General features: G+C 38.8%; 1 protein-coding gene across 1 annotated transcript; it reads left to right on the forward strand.

The window, feature by feature from the left end:
• The first annotated feature begins 441 nt into the window (after positions 1-441).
• Positions 442-17,168, forward strand: LOC309703430 (E3 ubiquitin-protein ligase TRIM21-like). Its single transcript, XM_082528233.1, has 15 exons — positions 442-508; positions 3,949-4,093; positions 4,257-4,491; positions 5,104-5,324; positions 5,404-5,508; positions 6,274-6,369; positions 8,261-8,494; positions 9,325-9,472; positions 11,010-11,057; positions 11,254-11,280; positions 11,366-11,430; positions 11,596-11,706; positions 11,931-12,049; positions 16,253-16,349; positions 16,523-17,168. The coding sequence occupies exons 2-15, from the start codon at positions 3,953-3,955 to the stop codon at positions 16,673-16,675; spliced, it is 1,800 nt and encodes a 599-aa protein (XP_082384359.1). The 5' UTR covers positions 442-508; positions 3,949-3,952; the 3' UTR covers positions 16,676-17,168.
• The last annotated feature ends 250 nt before the right edge of the window (positions 17,169-17,418 follow it).

The raw sequence follows: 17,418 nt of genomic DNA on the forward strand, positions 1-17,418 counted from the left end.
CTTAAAATAGCAAGCATGCTGAGAACAGCTCAGATGTGCACCAGATGAGGACCTTACATCTGATAAAGGCCAGATTTAACGCTCAGAGCGGTTCTATCACACACAATGGCAAAAAACAAAGAACACACCCTATATCACAAAATCTCAAAATAATCCTATATCACAAATTTGCTTTACTTATAATCAGTAATTCATAATACTTATGAAATGTGATACAGTCTCACAGGCTGATCTATGTGCGGCTATTTTCATTGATGCTTAATAAAAGGAGTGTTACTATAAACATATGCAGTGATAAGATCTGACGTCCTCTGACCTAGTTTTTCTTTTTTCACTATCTTAACCAGTCCTGCCACATTTACAGAGAACTATGAGAGGGCGTGGCTGTACTTTCTCGAACACACTACTTATGCACGTACACACACCGAGACACCTCATAATTGAGAGTGTGAGCGGCCAAGGTGGGACATCTCTGGATTTCTGTGCTGTCCACCTTACCTGCATTAAGGTATCACATTTTCCTTTAGTTATTATTTTGTGTATTTCTTGTAATACGAGGCTGTGCTTGTTGTTTTTCTGGCATATGTTGATTAGTGAGATTTAGGAGTAAAATGTAATAGTTTGGGTCACTCATCAAACAGCATGTAACGAATCTTGGAGCCATAATGGATTTGGATTTTAAATTTAGTAAACAAATCAGTTCTGAGTTGCAAAAAAGCTTTTTCCAATTAAGGCAAAGCTTAAGCCAATTTTGTCAGGGCATGACTTTGAGAAAATAATACATGCCTTATCTCAACTCGGCTTGACTATTGCAATGCACTTTATGCTGGAGTCAGCCAAGCATCCCTCTCACATCTTCAGCTTGTACAAAATGCTGCTGCCAGTCTCTTAACTGGCACACAGGCATGGAAATATCTCACCTTTCATTCCCTCCTTTAACTGGCTTCCTGTTTATCATAGAATTAATTTCAAAGTCCTAATGTTGACTTATAAATGCTTAAATGGTCTTGCTTCTCCATACTATTCTGATGTACTTCCCTCGCAGGCCCACAGATCAGCTGCCTTTGGTTGTCCCAAAAACTAGGCTGAAGCTTAGAGGAGAAGAAGCTTTTTCAATTGTGGTTCCCAAACTTTGGAATGCATTGCCTGTAAATAATAGGCAGTTTTTAAGTCTCTTTTGGACACACTTCTTTTTTGGACCGGTGTGAGTTGATGTTGATGTGTCTTTGTTTTATTTTATGTACGTGTTTGAATGTGAGTGGTCTTATCGTTTGTTTTTTGTCTTGTTTTTGTTTTTCTGTACAGCACTTTGGGCAAACTTTCTGTTTTTAAATGTAGTTTATAAATAAATTCGATTTGGATTTGGATCATATAAACCACAGAAAAGTTGAAGAATTCTTAGATCTCCAAACCCCAACCATCCCATCTCCAAGGATAATTTTCAAGCAGTGAGATGACATTTTGCAATGGTTTTGCAGCTACCAGAACACCAAACATGCTCCACATATTTGTGGGCACTTTAGTGGTTTATTCTGTGGATTTTAGAATTTTAGCTGAGTCATATTATGGCTGTAATGTTGTTTACTTCAGCTACTTTGTGCTTTGTGGGTATGACCTTCTTAATGGAAGTTAAAGATTGAGCATAATCATGATAATTGTGCTTTGTAATCATCTCTTGGCTGCAAACCAAGATGATGAACACACTGTTTTTTAATTTTGGATATAATTCCTCTTTTGTTCCCTCTTCCATAAGAACCCCTGACAAATGTTTTAATGCCAAAATTAGGAAAGTTAGTTATATGTTTATCTAGGAAACGTGCTAAGAGGATTTTTTTAAGCTTTTGATTTTTGTCCTAAATGGAGCCTGTAATCTGCATCTTTCCTTGCTCATATAACAATTTCTAGTAGTAAATCATTATCTCAATGCTCATGAATTGAGCACGATTCAACTCATGGTTGATGACTCAAGCAAAAAAATTGAATATTTGACAATGGTACTAGTTTCTTTTGACAAATAACTAGCTCTCTTTAACCTGCAGGATTTCACACTTGTGCATGTATTTCCCTCCCTCACAAAACAAATACCTGACCTGCATGTAGTAGCTGTGGGACAGACAGATGAACCATCCTGGGATTTAACTGCAGAACAATAACAATACTGTCCAGCCCCATAAAACTCTGAAACAGGATAGGCTAGCATGAGAAGTTTACACATGAGACAGAATTATGCATGGCTTCCCGTGAAAATCAACTTTCAGAAGTATTTGTGAAATGTGTTGCCCAACATGAGTCTGCTCAAATGTTACCTGTATAAAGATAAACCTGTACCTGTGGGTTCTGAACAAAATCTCGATCAACTTCATTCCTGAAATCTTCTGACCATACTGTTCAGATTTTAGTCATCAAAGAGAGATATGTGTGAGGGAGTTCGCCTTGTAATCGGAAGGTTACCAGTTCGAGCCCTGGCTTGGACAGTCTCGGTCGTTGTGTCCTTGGGCAAGACACTTCACCCGTTGCCTACTGGTGGTGGTCAGAGGGCCCGGTGGCGGCAGTGTCCGGCAGCCTCGCCTCTGTCAGTGCGCCCCAGGGTGGCTGTGGCTACAATGTAGCTGCCATCAGCAGTGTGTGAATGTGTGTGTGAATGGGTGGATGGCTGGATATGTAAAGCGCTTTGGGGTCCTTAGGGACTAGTAAAGCGCTATATAAATACAGGCCATTTACCATCTTAACCCTGTTATTTTGTTGCTAGACATTTGATACACTAAATTTAAACATGACTTCTATGCATTGATTCTCATAATAAATAAATAGCTTGTTAGATAACTGCTTCATGACTCTTTGCTCCTCTCTTGGGTTTCACTTATTTAAAAAAGTCAAACAGCACTCACATTAAAACACACCAAACACCCAAAGTACAACTAGCATCACCTAGTGATAAATTCAACCCGACACGCTGATCAGAGCATATGACACAATAAGACAATTTTGTGTTTTCAGGGACTGAGCACAGTTGCGGGACAAAAGCTACGTTACAGAAGCCTCAGTTGTTCTCTGAAGAAAGTCTTAATGAAGTTGTTATCAGTGGTTAGTGAGAAGTCCTCCCAGCAGCTACCTGAGACGGAAGGTTATCACCTCAGATAACATGATGAGCTTGATTATGAGCAAAAGTGTTTCAAAGGTCAAGTGTGATAGTAAAAGTATCACACACACAATTACATATTCAATCAGAAAGTGACACATGTAGAAAAAAACTTGACAGCTGGATATTTAGAAAGCTTTAGTTTAACATGTTTTGAGTGAAGAGAGGAATTAAAGCTTAAAGCTGGGGAATAACAAATACTTGAGCCAGTAGGGGGCAGTATACTCCGTCAGAATTGATGTTTTTCTGTTTACGCACATGACAATCTGTGAAGGTTTTATTTCACTACACTGTAAGCAATACCTCGGTTAAATTGGATTAAAGGATCGGGAGCTACATTTGATCAGCTTTTATGATTTTACTATAATCCAGCAGTTTTTTATTCCAAAGTTGAAATACAAGTGACAGCTGGGAGTGACAGATCTGTTCCTCTGACATGCCTTGACGTGGTTTGTCAGAGTACAAATGCCAAAGGACACCTTTTGTGTAAAAGACAAGTGAAACCTTTGACGAAGTGCATCAAGTTTACTTGTGTGAACAGCCAGATGAAATACCATGTAAGGTGCACCATTATCCCATCCTTTATTATTTATGCCACCAATACGATTGAGAGCATACAGCAGTAAATTTGCCAAATCATCACACTGGAGAAGCTGTAACCTTCTCCAGTGACTGCTTAGTCACTGAAATAAACCAAACCAACATAAACCAAATTAGTTATGTGGTTTATGTTGCTTAAAATCACAAATGTTATCATCCATATGTTGAAACTCTCCTAAAGATTGTTTGCATCTCTCTTTTGCTTCCAGAAAGATGTCTCTATATGACAGTTTTTTATGTGAAGAACAGTTCCAGTGCTCCATATGCCTTGATGTATTCACCAACCCTGCATCCACACCATGTGGACATAGCTTCTGCATGCAATGCATCACCAAATACTGGAATGGAGCTAAGGTCTTATTTTTTTGATTTCCTTCATTTTCAGCTTTTTCATTCCCTTACTTTCTGTTGACGTTCAGAGAAGTTATTTAACATATTTTCGTCATTCCTGCTGATGTCCTTTTTGTTTCTATTGTTTCCATCTTTACTTATATCTTATTTCCATCTTTCCTTCCAGGTTTTCAAGTGTCCTCTGTGTAAAAAGAGCTTTGAAAAGCGACCAGACCTCCAGATTAACAGAACACTACGAGAGATCACTGACCAGTATAAATCTATGAAAAATGGAGTAGTAAAGAATAAGAGTGGAAGAAAGGGAACTGGAGGGCATGGAAGCCCGTCAAGCCATTTATTTGATGAACTGAAGAAAAAGCTGTGTCACCCTGTGCGAAAGACTCACCAGACCTTTTCTCGGAGTAAGAAAACTTCTGTGTTTCCGTCTGTAATAATTTATAGAGTACTTTTCAAAGCTCAAGTACAATCTGGAGGAGTTCTCAGATTTCAGAGTAGGCAATTCAGAGTACTTGGTAAATGACTGTCCTGTCATAATTATGTTGCACAACAGCAAACTTATACAAGACTACTGACAGAGGTTTCTTCCTGTTACAAGGGAGTTTTTCCTTCCCACTGTTGCCAAACAGTAACTACCTTACAATATAAAGCACCTTGAGGCGACTGTTGTTCCGAATTGGCTCTGTATGAATAAATCTGAATTGAATTGAATTACATTTAATTAAATTGAATGTGTACTTTCACCTTTTGTGGATTACGAAAGATGAATGCTGAATAATTATTCCACCCAGAAAAAAACAGCAGTTCAAAGAAATCATGATTAGCAGAATGTTAACATGTGATTCATGCCCATGATGAGTGTATGTAAACCTCTGACCACAACTGTACTTGAACAAAGATCTAGGGTCAATGAATGGCTCTACAAAATGTCAGCATTGTGTATCCAAATAGATATTTGACTTTTCACTAAAGCGACTGACTAACCTGAAAATCCCTGATATTTTTTTCATCTTCAGGCTTGGAAAGTGACTCAATCTCAACGTCCTTTCCTCCAGTCAAGGACTCACGAGCATCCTCAGTGCCAAACCACAGTTTCAGTGATGCATTGAATGAAACCTATGTGGCAGGTCCTAAGGTTTCCCACCGACCACATACCCGGAGGAGGAGGTACACGCTGAGTGGGACTGAGATGAGCCACAATGTCCCTCTTTGTGAGATCCACAACAGGCCAATATTGGTAAAACGTTCACCTTCTGCACCTGTTGAATGAAGTCCTTAAAGAAGACCAAATAAAAATCATATGCAATGGGCTTCAGATTTTCTGTAGGAGTGACCAGGTGTGCATTTGTCCTGAATGCGAGATGGAGGATCATCCAGACCATGACACAGTGACCGTTGAAACCGAATGGATGGAAACAAAGGTTTGAAAATTAAAACAGAAAAAGATAGATACAAAGGACAGATGGATTAGGTTAGGGAAGTTTCCATGTTAAAAAAAAACAGAATAATGTTTTTTATTGGAGTAACAAAGAATTGCTAAAAAGCAGGTGATAACTGACATGTGATAGTATGAAGTTCTGGCATGAACGAACTAGACCATTTTTAAAAAAAATCTGTTAAAAATGATTTAACATCTGAGCCTAAATTCTTAGACAGTGGAGCAGTTTGATAACAGAAAATGAGTCAAATACATAGAATCTATGTTCCTCGACAGCAGGGGTGGGCAACTCCAGGCCTCAGTGTCCTGCAGGTTTTAGATCTGTCCTTGATCCAACACATCTAATTTAATTGGTTAAATTACCTCCTCAACATGTCTTGAAGTTCTCTAGAGGCCTGGTAATGAACTAATCATTTGATTCATGTGTGTTGAACCAGGGTGAGATCTAAAACCTGCAGGACACCGGCCCTCGAGGCCTGGAGTTGCTTACCCTTGCTCTACACTGTTTCTATTCAATATATCATTTTTAAACATTTGGTTTCAGGTCATGCTGCATATAATATGAAGTTATGTAGTGATTATTTGTTTCCAGAAGGAGGTATTTTGTAAGATATGCTCATTGACTACTGTCTGACATACATTATCACAAACAGATCCACCCTTGTTCCCCACGTCTGTTTCAGAACACCAATAGGCTGAAGGTCAAGTGAAGTCAGTACTGTGTAACATGAATGTTTGTGTATTTTAGACACTGCTGACTGTGTCAGAGCGGACAATCCAGGACATGATTATCGAGAGAATCAACAAGATCAAAGAGATAAATATGTCAGTGACAGAGCTGGAGGTAAAACACAAACACATTCTTGTGTAAGACCACAGGTGCATGGTAAAACCTGTAAATCCTCATATCACTTCAAGGTTTTTGTTAAACCAGCAGTCCCCAACCTTTTTTGCACTGGTTTAACGTCACACAATATTTTCACGGACCGGCCTTTAAGGTGTCAAGGATCAATGCAAAAAAATAAAATTATACGACCAAGACAAAAACTGTGCTATTTAGCGAATTCAGTGTGTATTTGTGTAACTTTATTAGCAGCGTCCTCCTGAAATGCGCCAACAACATTGAGAGTAAACGTCCTCCTTTCTGCCCCTTAATGCTCTCTGGTCACTATGGTAACATTTCTTTCAATATAAGACTCACAACTACAACATGGGAAAAGACCTAGGGAAACCGAGTTAATGATAAAAACCCTGAATACCATAAATTTCACAGCCTCAACTCCCGCGGCCCGTACCAAATGACTCATGGACCAGTACTGGTCGTGGCCTGGGGATTGGGGACCGCGGTGTTAAACAATTTCTATTTCAATTTCCCTTTTTATGTTCGCACCTGATGGCTGCCCTTCCCTGACCCTGGTTCTGCCAGAGGTTTCATCCTGTTAAAAGGGAGTTTTTCCTTCCCACTGTTGCCAAAGTGCTTGCTCATAGGGGGTCATATAATTATTGGGGTTTTTCTGTGTAATATTGTAGGGTATACCTGTTGTGTGACGGCTGTGTGCGGACAGGAATAGGACCCAAGGTGCAGACTCCAGAGACAAACTTAAACCAAAACAGCTTTAATGCTGAACTCAAACATAACATAACTGGGAAAAAATCAAATAAACTAACACCGGTGGACTGACAAAACACACAGCAAAATAAACAGTAGATAGCGACACTGACAAACTGAAACACAGGGCTTAAATACATAGAGGGAGCAATCAGGGAATGGGCAACAGGAGGGAAACACAGCTGGGGCAAATCAGGCCTAACAAGACAAAGGAGAAGCAAAACCAAACACATTAACATGAGACATGGACTTTCAAAGTAAAACAGGAAACCCAAAACACAGACTGAACAAAAGACACAGACTCACATGCAAGCACTACAACAGAGGGAACAGAGACGTGGGACCAGGACAGACACAGACACTGACTGGATGTGGGGATACAGCAGACAGGGGAGACAGCAACTAAGGAACACAGACAGAAAACCAGAACACTAAAGCTCTAACCAAACCCCACCCAGAGAACCTAAACTAAGAATGATCCTAAAACCCATAAAGCAAAGCTAGAATATAATGAAATAACAAAATCAAAGAACCAAAAACACAAAACACTGGGTCAACGACCCAGGGACCCTAACAATACCTTACAATATAATGCACCTTGAGGCGACTGTTGTTGTATAAATAAAATTGAATTGAATTTTTCAAACTTAAATTATGTATTTCTACATGTTGGGAGCTTATTAAACGATATCTATAGCCAATTTTACATAAAAGTGCAGGTGTATTTCCCTGATCTACAATTTATATCTGATTACCAAATCCACATATTACATTTTAAGTTAAAAATATATATATATTTTTCCAACATTATGTTTTTCTAAACAACAAAATCATTTATGAAACACTCTCAAGTTTTAATTACATTATTCAAACTTTGGTGAAGATTTTATGTTTCTAACTTTTTACCTTGCATTTTAGGATTTCTAGACATTTTGCACATGTTCTTAGATTTTTAGTTGTAGCAAAATTTAGGTTCCTTACATTTGAAATCTGAGCTGCAATTCACAGATGCTGCATATTTCCATGTGATGTGAGAATTTTTATTTACAGGGGAGATTAATATATATTTTAAACCAAAACAAATTAAACAATCATGTATCTCATATCACTCTGTCTAACTTTCCAGCTGGCAGTGGACCGAGAGACGGCGGGCAGCGTTTCTCTATTCTCGAGTTTGGTTTGTTTCATTGAACGTTCCCAGGCAGAGCTGGTGGAGGCGATGGAGATCAGCCGGAAGGTGGCACAGCGCCATGCTGAATCCATGACAAGGCAGCTGGAACAGGAGATCGAACAACTAAAGAAGAGACAAAGCGAGCTTTCCAAGCTTGCCCAATCAGATGATCATTTATACTGTGTGAAAGTGAGAATTTAAGGATGAATGTGAAGATGCTAGTACACGCCCATGTTCCAATACTATTTGTTTTGTGCTGTTGGCAAACTGACATACTGAATCAGACTGAGGAAAGTAAAAAAGTAGAGGTGGTAAATGTTATTTATACAAATAAATAGCAGATAACCACAGAACTGACAAAATGTTCTTATACATCAAAATGCATTTGCATGTATCATTAAGGCATACTAATGCACTCATTGGTCAGACACTGGCCAGGCCCATTAAGTATATAATGAAAAATTAATATGCATGATTTGTTTATCTAGAATATAGTAAAAGATATACTATATGGGTGTATACTTGTATGGCTTTTGGTTTACCTATACATATACATAACATGCATGTGACAACAATCTGTTTAAGGTCAAATTCACGTGGATTGAAATCCTATTACCTTAAGTATATTTATACTTTTACTGAAGCAAACATTAAACTACTCATATAGTTTCTAAATAAAGTAAACTTGACTTGATAAGTTAGGGTGAAAAGAGATGTAATGTACACTTCACAGATTGGAGATTTCAAAAATGATTATATTCAATATTTGCCAAATTATATGTCACTGACATCAAATGAGTGACACAAAGCTTTTGTAAGCTTTTATAAGAGCACATAAGTGCCCGTTTGTTGTGTAAGGAACATTTTAGTCTATTATTAGGTGGTTGCTTGGCAACGTGACGGTGACTTAATGTCTGATAAGCTTTGATGCTCAACTCCTGATCCTGTAGGAAGAGTTGGCATTTTGGTAAATACTGACAGGAAAAAATTTCTAACATTTCTTTCCACCTGCTCCCTAGACGTTCCCAATTCTGTCCAGCCCTCCACCTACCAAAGACTGGTACAAAGTGTCGGTGAATTCTGACCTGGGGACAGAGGCCATTTACATGTCTATATTAGCTCAGGTGGAGAAGTTTGCCAAAGAGCTGAAGAATATCACAGAAAAAGGTCAGTGTAATGAAAAGCATTCAGCTGGTTTACACATATAATATACAAAGAAGACACAAAATCTGCGAGAACAGGGAATTTTTAATTAGTTCAGACTCAACATACGGAGCAAAAAAACCCAACAACTCTCAAAACACATTTAGGCGATAGATAACAGAGTCTGGCTGTTATATAAAAAAGAAACTTTAAATAAATTTCTTGGCTGATGCTTTTGTGTTTTTCTGTAGCTGCAAGTGAAATGCTAAATACTCAGCTAATGCTGGTCTGGGTAATAAGCTGCATCCATAAACTGTACCAGTGTAATGCACAGATACCCATATGTTAATTAGTGCTAAGTAGGAGAACAATAGAATACTATAATTCTGATCACCAAAATGCAGACACAAACTTTTTATGACCCATACCACACATCGGGGTATATTCAACAGACATTGGACAAGAGAGGTGTGGAAGAGAGTGCAGGTAGGGTGAAGTGGGTGAAGACAAGTGTCAGGGGTAATTGAAGATGTTAAGATTTTTATTGGGCATGAACAGAATTAAAAATGAGTAGATTAAGTGCAATCTACAATCTAGGATCTAGACAAGCCCAGAGAGGCAAGGCTGAGATAGTTTGCACATTTGAAGAGGAGGTGGGTGGATGGTGGGTTTACTGAATAAAGGATATTGAAGATGAAGCTGATAGGGATGAGGAAGAATATCCCCTAAGAGAAGATTCATGGATGTAGTGAAGTTGGTTAGTGTGAGTATAATAGAAGAGAATGCTAGGGGTAGGGTGAGGTGGTGGCAGATGATCCGCTGTGATGACCCAAAAGGCACCAGCTAGAAGATAATCAGTCAGATAATCTTATTAAAAACACGCAAGTGAAAAAAACTCTACTTTAAGAGATCTTTCACGTAGAAAGCAGCGTGGAGATTCAGCAAATGGCTCCAAAACCTGTATTGAGCTTTTTCACTAATTTGCATGTACTATGCAATTGTTTTTTATTGGCTATTCATGGTCTTCTTGTGTACTATATGTCACTACTTCCTGTGATTCCCTGTCTCTTCATTGCACAAATGCACATTACACTGTGGCATGAGCATGCCCCAATGGGTGCCCATGCACTGTGCTTTGCATGTCTAGTCAATAAACACAATAAACCTGTTATTTGTCCAATAATTCCTCATCAACACAGAAGTTTAGGCCTAGCAGCCCTCTCAAGAGTATGCCCTCAACTCTAAGCCTTATAAGTTTTCAGATGGATGAATTATAAAATATATTCACACACCATAAAGTTCTTGGGAGAAACCATTAAACTATCAATGACTGTCTTTCTGGAGCAGGCTATAAATTGCCACTAGAGGAATTTTTTAAAGTATTTTTAAGTGTTCAAGCCAGACAGTACTACAGATACAATCATTAAGCAATGAAATACCCCCCCCCCCCGGTGGTGCAGGTTTGTATTAGCTGTTACTTCTATTTCTGCTGGATTACCAGACCAAACAGTAAGGTAGGTTCATGTTAGCTCCTTACACCTGTTGTCTTGTTTCTGTTCAGGTTTTCCTGCACAAACACTGGATCCCAGTCCTTCTCGATCACAGCCCAGTGAGTGTACATGTCCTCTCCACCTTAACAAGTGCTCTTTTAACGGTTACACTGTATACAACTTCATCCACTTTAACCTTGTTGATAATTAAGATCCAAATGTATCTGGTGAGTTTTAACATATATATATATATATATATATATATATATATATATATATATATATATATATATATATAATTTTGTTTGTCTGCAGGGATAAAGGGAATACACGAATATGCACGTAAGTGACATTCATCCAAGCTAAAATTAATGAAAGCAGAATTACCAACAGAAAATGAAGTTCTTTACATCTTCTTTCAACACAGTGGATGTAACTCTGGACTCCAGTACCGCCCATCCAAGACTGGTGCTGTCATCAGACCTGAAAAGTGTGAGGCTCCTGTTCAGTTACTAGACCATTACAATCATGCTGAAATGACTTCCTGTGTCCTCTTGTCTCGGAGCCTCTCTTTTAGCATAAATAGAGAACAGTAGAAAAAGAAGATGTAAAATCTCCATGAAATGAGCTGTAATTATAAATTGTATATTTCTGCAGGTGAGGTGTGGAGATCGACACCAACTGGTGCCAGACAACCCAGAGAGGTTTGAAAAAGTTGTCTGTGTTATAGGGAGGGAGCCAATCTCTTCTGGAAAACATTATTGGGAGGTATGAGGGTTTGCCCTTTCCAAGAGTCAAAAGTCTTGAAAATCATTGCTCATATATTATAATTCAGTTCTTTATTGTTGATTAAACTTGATTCCATACTGCTTTCATTACAAGATACAATTGTGTGCTAAATAAACAAATGTTGGCCAAACATCTTGGCTTCTTCAGACTTACATGCGTTTCACTATTTGAGTGAAGGATTGTGGTTTGTTTGGTTTGAAAAGGTGGACGTGACAGGGAAGACTGACTGGGACCTGGGTGTGGTCAAGTATTCCGTCAGCAGGAAGGGGAAGATTGAATACACCCCAGACAATGGATTCTGGTTCCTCAGTTTAAGAGACAAGTGAGTTAAACACATTGTTGAAGAGTTCTCCAAATTATTGGTCGTTGTAGCTGAAGGAAAAATGCTTATTTCCCAAATGGTTGGCGGTGGTTCCCAGAAGCATGCTGCTTGTTGTCACTTTGGTTGCTAGAAGATTGCCACAATTGCTTGCAGATTTTCATGTGTTTCTGCAAGTATGTGGTTAACTACTTGTGGTAATACAACATTATGGTGTGACACAAACTGGAAAGGGAGAAGGTTCACCTTCAAAGTAAAAGTTGTACCTCAGAGCTACAGTCAACATGTTTCATATGGTACAACTTCCACTTTGAAGGTGAATGGTCTCCATTTGCAGTCTGTATATATATTTTTAGTTTCAATATAGGTCTGAGAGAAGCTAAACAGTATTTGTGGATAAATCGTCACTTAGTCACTTCCATTTAATTATGACCGCAACATATTGTCCAGCGCAGTACTGTAGTATAGACCTATTTAACACCATATACAGTTTACACAAGGCAATTTTATTTCTTATATGAATTTTATTTATTTTAACGGTCATAAACTGGCTGTGACACGTGACAATAATAACAACTGTACTCCATTAAAACATTCACAGTAGGTGGTATATCCAATCTTTAAATGATGACCTGATGAATCCTGCTTCTGGGTCCAAACTACTTTGCGTTTATTAAGGCTGTTGTGTTTTTAACATGTTTTAATGCTTTGTATCTTGTTCTATTTAATCTGAACAGCCCCCTAAAAACAGCCAGTGATCACTGTTAGCCTCTCTCAGTTTTTATTATCACTGTTCATTTTAAAGCTCAGTTTGAAAACCTTACAATGTAACTATAGCCCAGTTTAACCAGAGCTTCTATGTACCCTCTGGTGGACCAGTTCTAGGTTTGTGAGGTAGTGTTAAAGGGAGAATGGTTTACAGGAGGCAGGTGAGTTGAGGAGAACGCTGTATTATCCCACAAATGATAGCACTGCAACATAGACACAACTATAGCTGGCAAAACAATTTATAACCTAAACAATCTCAGTCATAAAATTACTGTTAAGGGTCTCTGAGTCTCCACATGGGTGTCAGTGATACAAAGTCTCAAGTCAAGAGTCAGAAGAATAAGTCAAGTCAAGCTCGCTTTTTCTTGGAGAAGAAGATGAGAAAAAAAATCAGAAAAGAAGATTTAGTGGGTGCACCCTCAGGTCTTTTTCTACTGTCAGCACTGTTATGTGGTCTGGGCGTGTTCTACCAAACCGCGAATCTTCAAATCAACTAAGGACGATCATTGCGGCAGACAAATTCTAGGGCCTGGGATGGTTCGACATCTCCTCTCAGAGGAGAGTTCCAACATCTGAAATCCATGAACAACCACAAATGGGATGGAAGGGGGAAAAAAACCCAGTCTGCATGACAATAAAAACCTTTATTACATACAGCTTTGGAATTGAGCTCACACACATATTTGTGTATTCAAGTATGTTAACCATATGGACATTGCATCATTTCAATCCTTATACAAAATGAAAATAAACCATTGAACTAATAAAATAGTATAGCACTGAAAAACACATAACAGTGGACTTTTCTTTTTGGAAATGAAAGAACTGATTAAGTCTTAATTATTTTTTATGGAGTCTCATTATCTTTAACTAGAAAGTTATCAAGTTTTTCTGACTTGTACTCACCTTACAATATAGTTTTAATCAGCATTTATTTCTAAACAAATTTTCCATGTACAAAACCATATTTTTATATGGGATAGGCGCTGGAGCCTATCCCAGCTGTCATAGGGCGAGAGGCGGGGGACACCCTGGACAGGTCGCCAGTTTGTTGTAGGGCTAACACACAGAGACAGACACCCACATTCACGCCTACGGGTAATTTAAATTGATCAATTAACCTATCCCCACTAACTGCATGTCTTTGGACTGTGGGAAGAAGCCAGGGGAGAATATTTGTGTAATACTCCATATCCAGCTACGGGACTTCAATCACATTTTACACATTGCCTGCAGCAGCAGCAGTAACATTTGCATGCAAATAAAGAGGAATAAAAGTGGAATAAAGAGCATTGGCTTAGGCAGGACTATCACATGGTTAACTTGGACATAAAACAAATTTTTATTAATAATTTTTATTAATATTATTTAATATTAATCCTCCAAACACTGTTTTGAAAACTTCATCAGTGCCTACCCAACTTACCCACACACCGATAGACTTGGGAAGAAGGCACCATGCTCGCTACATCAGCTAGCAATGCTAACTTTTACAACACTCATCAAGACGGTCGGAAGTACTATAATTTCCGTATAAACAACCTCCGGTTTTCTAGGTGATTCCGTTCTGCTCCTCCTGAACCAAATACTGGTTACAGGCTGTTATTTTTTTCCACTACAGAAAGTATTTTTCCTCATTAATCAGGGATTGTTTGTTTTAGCCTTTCACTGTAGCCTCATCTACACTGCACTTGGAATGTCCTTCAGTAAGCATGAGGAGGCAGGATCTACTTCTCCTAACCAATCACATGCAAGAATGTATGGTTTAAGCCAATAAGGTGAAAGGATGGCAAAATAAATTTGATAGACAGATTTGACACAATAGAGAATAGGTTTGGCAAAGAAGAGCAAATAAACTATAGTGAATTATAAAATATAGAATTATAAAAATAGATTAGACAGAACAGGAAAAAGAAGAACTGTGGAACCTCAATTCCACTGGGCTACACCAGCCCATGCAGCAGTGACTAACCTCGTACTGTAGATGGATTATCTCAGTTGTTCTCCTGACTAAAGTTTGGTCTGTTTACAGCATCTTGCCATGCGATTGCATTTGTCCCGAACCTTCGGGAACCCTCACGTTAACTTTTATCAAGTGGAAAAAAGTTAGCGTTCGGCGTCCAGCTTCACAGTGTTTATATATGCTAACGATAGCAGTGTAGCTAGCCACCATGTTAACCCTACTTCAGTAACCCTACAAACACCATGGCTGTTTGGTTTTCTGTCTTCACTTATTTTGGAAGTGATAGCTGAGCTGTATGTTTCAACTTTTGCTGTGGCTTTTAAGCTGCCGGATTTTTGGCTTCACCACCTCCTTCATGGTTTGTGCACGTTGAAGCTGAGTTTTCTTTTTTTTGGCTGTTTCAGCCAACGAAACGAAATACCATCATGTGGTGGCCTTACTCGATCTGCTGAGGGTCATGTGATGACCTTCCTCCGGGATCCCCCCCACCCAAGGGAATGACACCACTCATTCGCTACCCCCTCTCTGTTGAAGAGTGGGCTGAGAAACTCCTCTCTCTCTCTCTGGCCTGGATGATGGCCTCTCAAGCTCATGGAAAGTATGCTATCCTTGCTAGGAATGGATGATGACGGATTCATCTTCACTTACATATTCCTCCAACAGTTGCTGGCTCCAGTGCAAGCTGGCCTCGCCAACTCCCTGTCTCTGGCCTAGCAGGATTACCGCTCACTCACTGAAGAAATGGATCACATTCTCCTGGCTATTAGGAGCTTTGGTATCCAGACGATAGTTCCGACGGGATCTCCCGTGACCCCCACGATTTTCCCGGGGGCAACCGACGCATTGATGGTGGGTGGGATCACTGTGATTTTACCATCAGTGTTTTGGCGTTGCAGCATGGCCGCCTTGCAGTTTTAAGGCCGAGGGAAATGAGGCTGCCAGCACTCTGTAGCAGCCGCGACCACTGACAACAAGGAAAGGCTCCTCTTCATAGAGGACTCACTCAAGAAGACATTTTCTAGTTGACTCTAGCTCCCAGAAGAGCTACGGGAACTCTTGTGTCGTCTTTGCATACATTCACATTTAGCCAATAATGAGACAGAAAATTCAATTAGCAGAGGATGAAGACCAAACAGAACTGTGAGACATAACATTGTACTTGTATTAATGAAAAGGACAGAAACACTCCAGATTGATGCTGTTTCCCAGCATTTGCTGAATGTAAAAATAAAGCAATGACATGTAAATGTTGGATTTAAAAGCTGGTCTTTTTAGCAATCCCCCACAAAGAATGTTTTCAGTTGTTTAATTTTTCCCTTTTACCTGATAGTTGTCTTACTTTTTTAAGTTCCTTAAAAATGCATGAAAATGCCATGCTTTTGCAATAATGCAGATTAAAATGAAATCAGACCTACTGATGTTAGAAGAAATTTTTCATCTTTAATTTCCTTTCCCTTTGTCATTTCTCCCCACAGGAATAAGTTTGGCTTTCGTTCTCAACCCTACACAGATGTCCCAGTGAACCTTGTACTTCATAAGATCGGGATATTTGTGGACTTTGAAAATGGACAGGTGCGCAGGTGTACATGATTGGAATTTACCTGTCTCATAAAGAATGGGCAAATTGAGTCCCCCTTTAATTTAAACTTATTTAGCTACATATAGATAAATATTATAAATATAGATATTTTCACTATTGTCTTGTTTATGTAATTTTACTTTAGGTGTGTTTCTCTTCTTTGCAGGTGTCTTTCTACAATGTTGATGCTAAGATGCACATCTATACTTTTAATGACATTTTCAATGAGACCCTCTACCCTTTCTTCAGCCCCTGCACCAACAAGTCAGGAAGGAACGATTTACCACTGATCATCACGCCAGTGAAGATGACCGAGTGACACCTAAAAGTTGCATAATATTGTATTTCTTCCTCTCAGTTTTATTTTCCTGCCTTTGCACTTATGTGCTCTCCATACATATAAGCTTAGTCAGTTTTTCCCCCAATTGTGTATATATCTATAAATATTCCCTATTGATTTAAACCTCGCAGTTGTCAGACTGAATAGTTTATGCATACAGGTTAAATGTTTTTATGTATTTTGAAACTGATAATCTATTAAACAAATATCTTACATTTGGATGTATTGTGGAAGTTTTCCATTTAATAAAGCCTGCAAACAAGCGGTGAGTGGTAGCTAACATGCTTTGCCCCTCTGGGGTCCAGGGTATAAATGACTGTTTTTGACTACTTTTGATTTTACCTCTATATTTCACCTTTAAAACAGTTTTTCTTGCCTTGTTTGGTATCATTATTTTCAGAATAACCTCAAATATCTGAAATTGGAGGTTTCTTTTCATTTTAATTTTTGTTTTTTATTCTTAACTTTACCAAATGGACCATCCCGGCCTTGCTGTATTGGTCTATTTGATTCACCTTTGTTTTTATTGTTTATTTTATTTTCACTTGCTACACACGGGACAGGCATGACTGGGGGAAAGAAGGAGAAAGAAAGAGAGGTAGGGAAAGAAAAACAGCGGGGAAGAGGAACGGTGATAAAGGGCAAAAAATAAAAAAACAACCAAAACAAACAGACAAATACATATATATATATAAAAAACACCCAGCACGCCCCTGCGGGCG

The sequence above is a fragment of the Aulonocara stuartgranti genome, assembly GCF_965226115.1.
Source record: "Aulonocara stuartgranti genome assembly, chromosome: 3".
NCBI classification, from domain to species: Eukaryota; Metazoa; Chordata; class Actinopteri; order Cichliformes; family Cichlidae; genus Aulonocara; species Aulonocara stuartgranti.

What these genes read in the sequence shown, in the direction of transcription:
- LOC309703430 (XM_082528233.1), top strand. Translation starts at nt 3,953, where the DNA reads ATGTCTCTATATGACAGTTTTTTATGTGAAGAACAGTTCCAGTGCTCC. An exon ending in TGTCATCAGACCTGAAAAGT is followed by an intron (nt 11,431 to 11,595) that starts GTGAGGCTCCTG and finishes ATATTTCTGCAG; the next exon opens with GTGAGGTGTGGAGATCGACA. An exon ending in TTCCTCAGTTTAAGAGACAA is followed by an intron (nt 12,050 to 16,252) that starts GTGAGTTAAACA and finishes TTCTCCCCACAG; the next exon opens with GAATAAGTTTGGCTTTCGTT.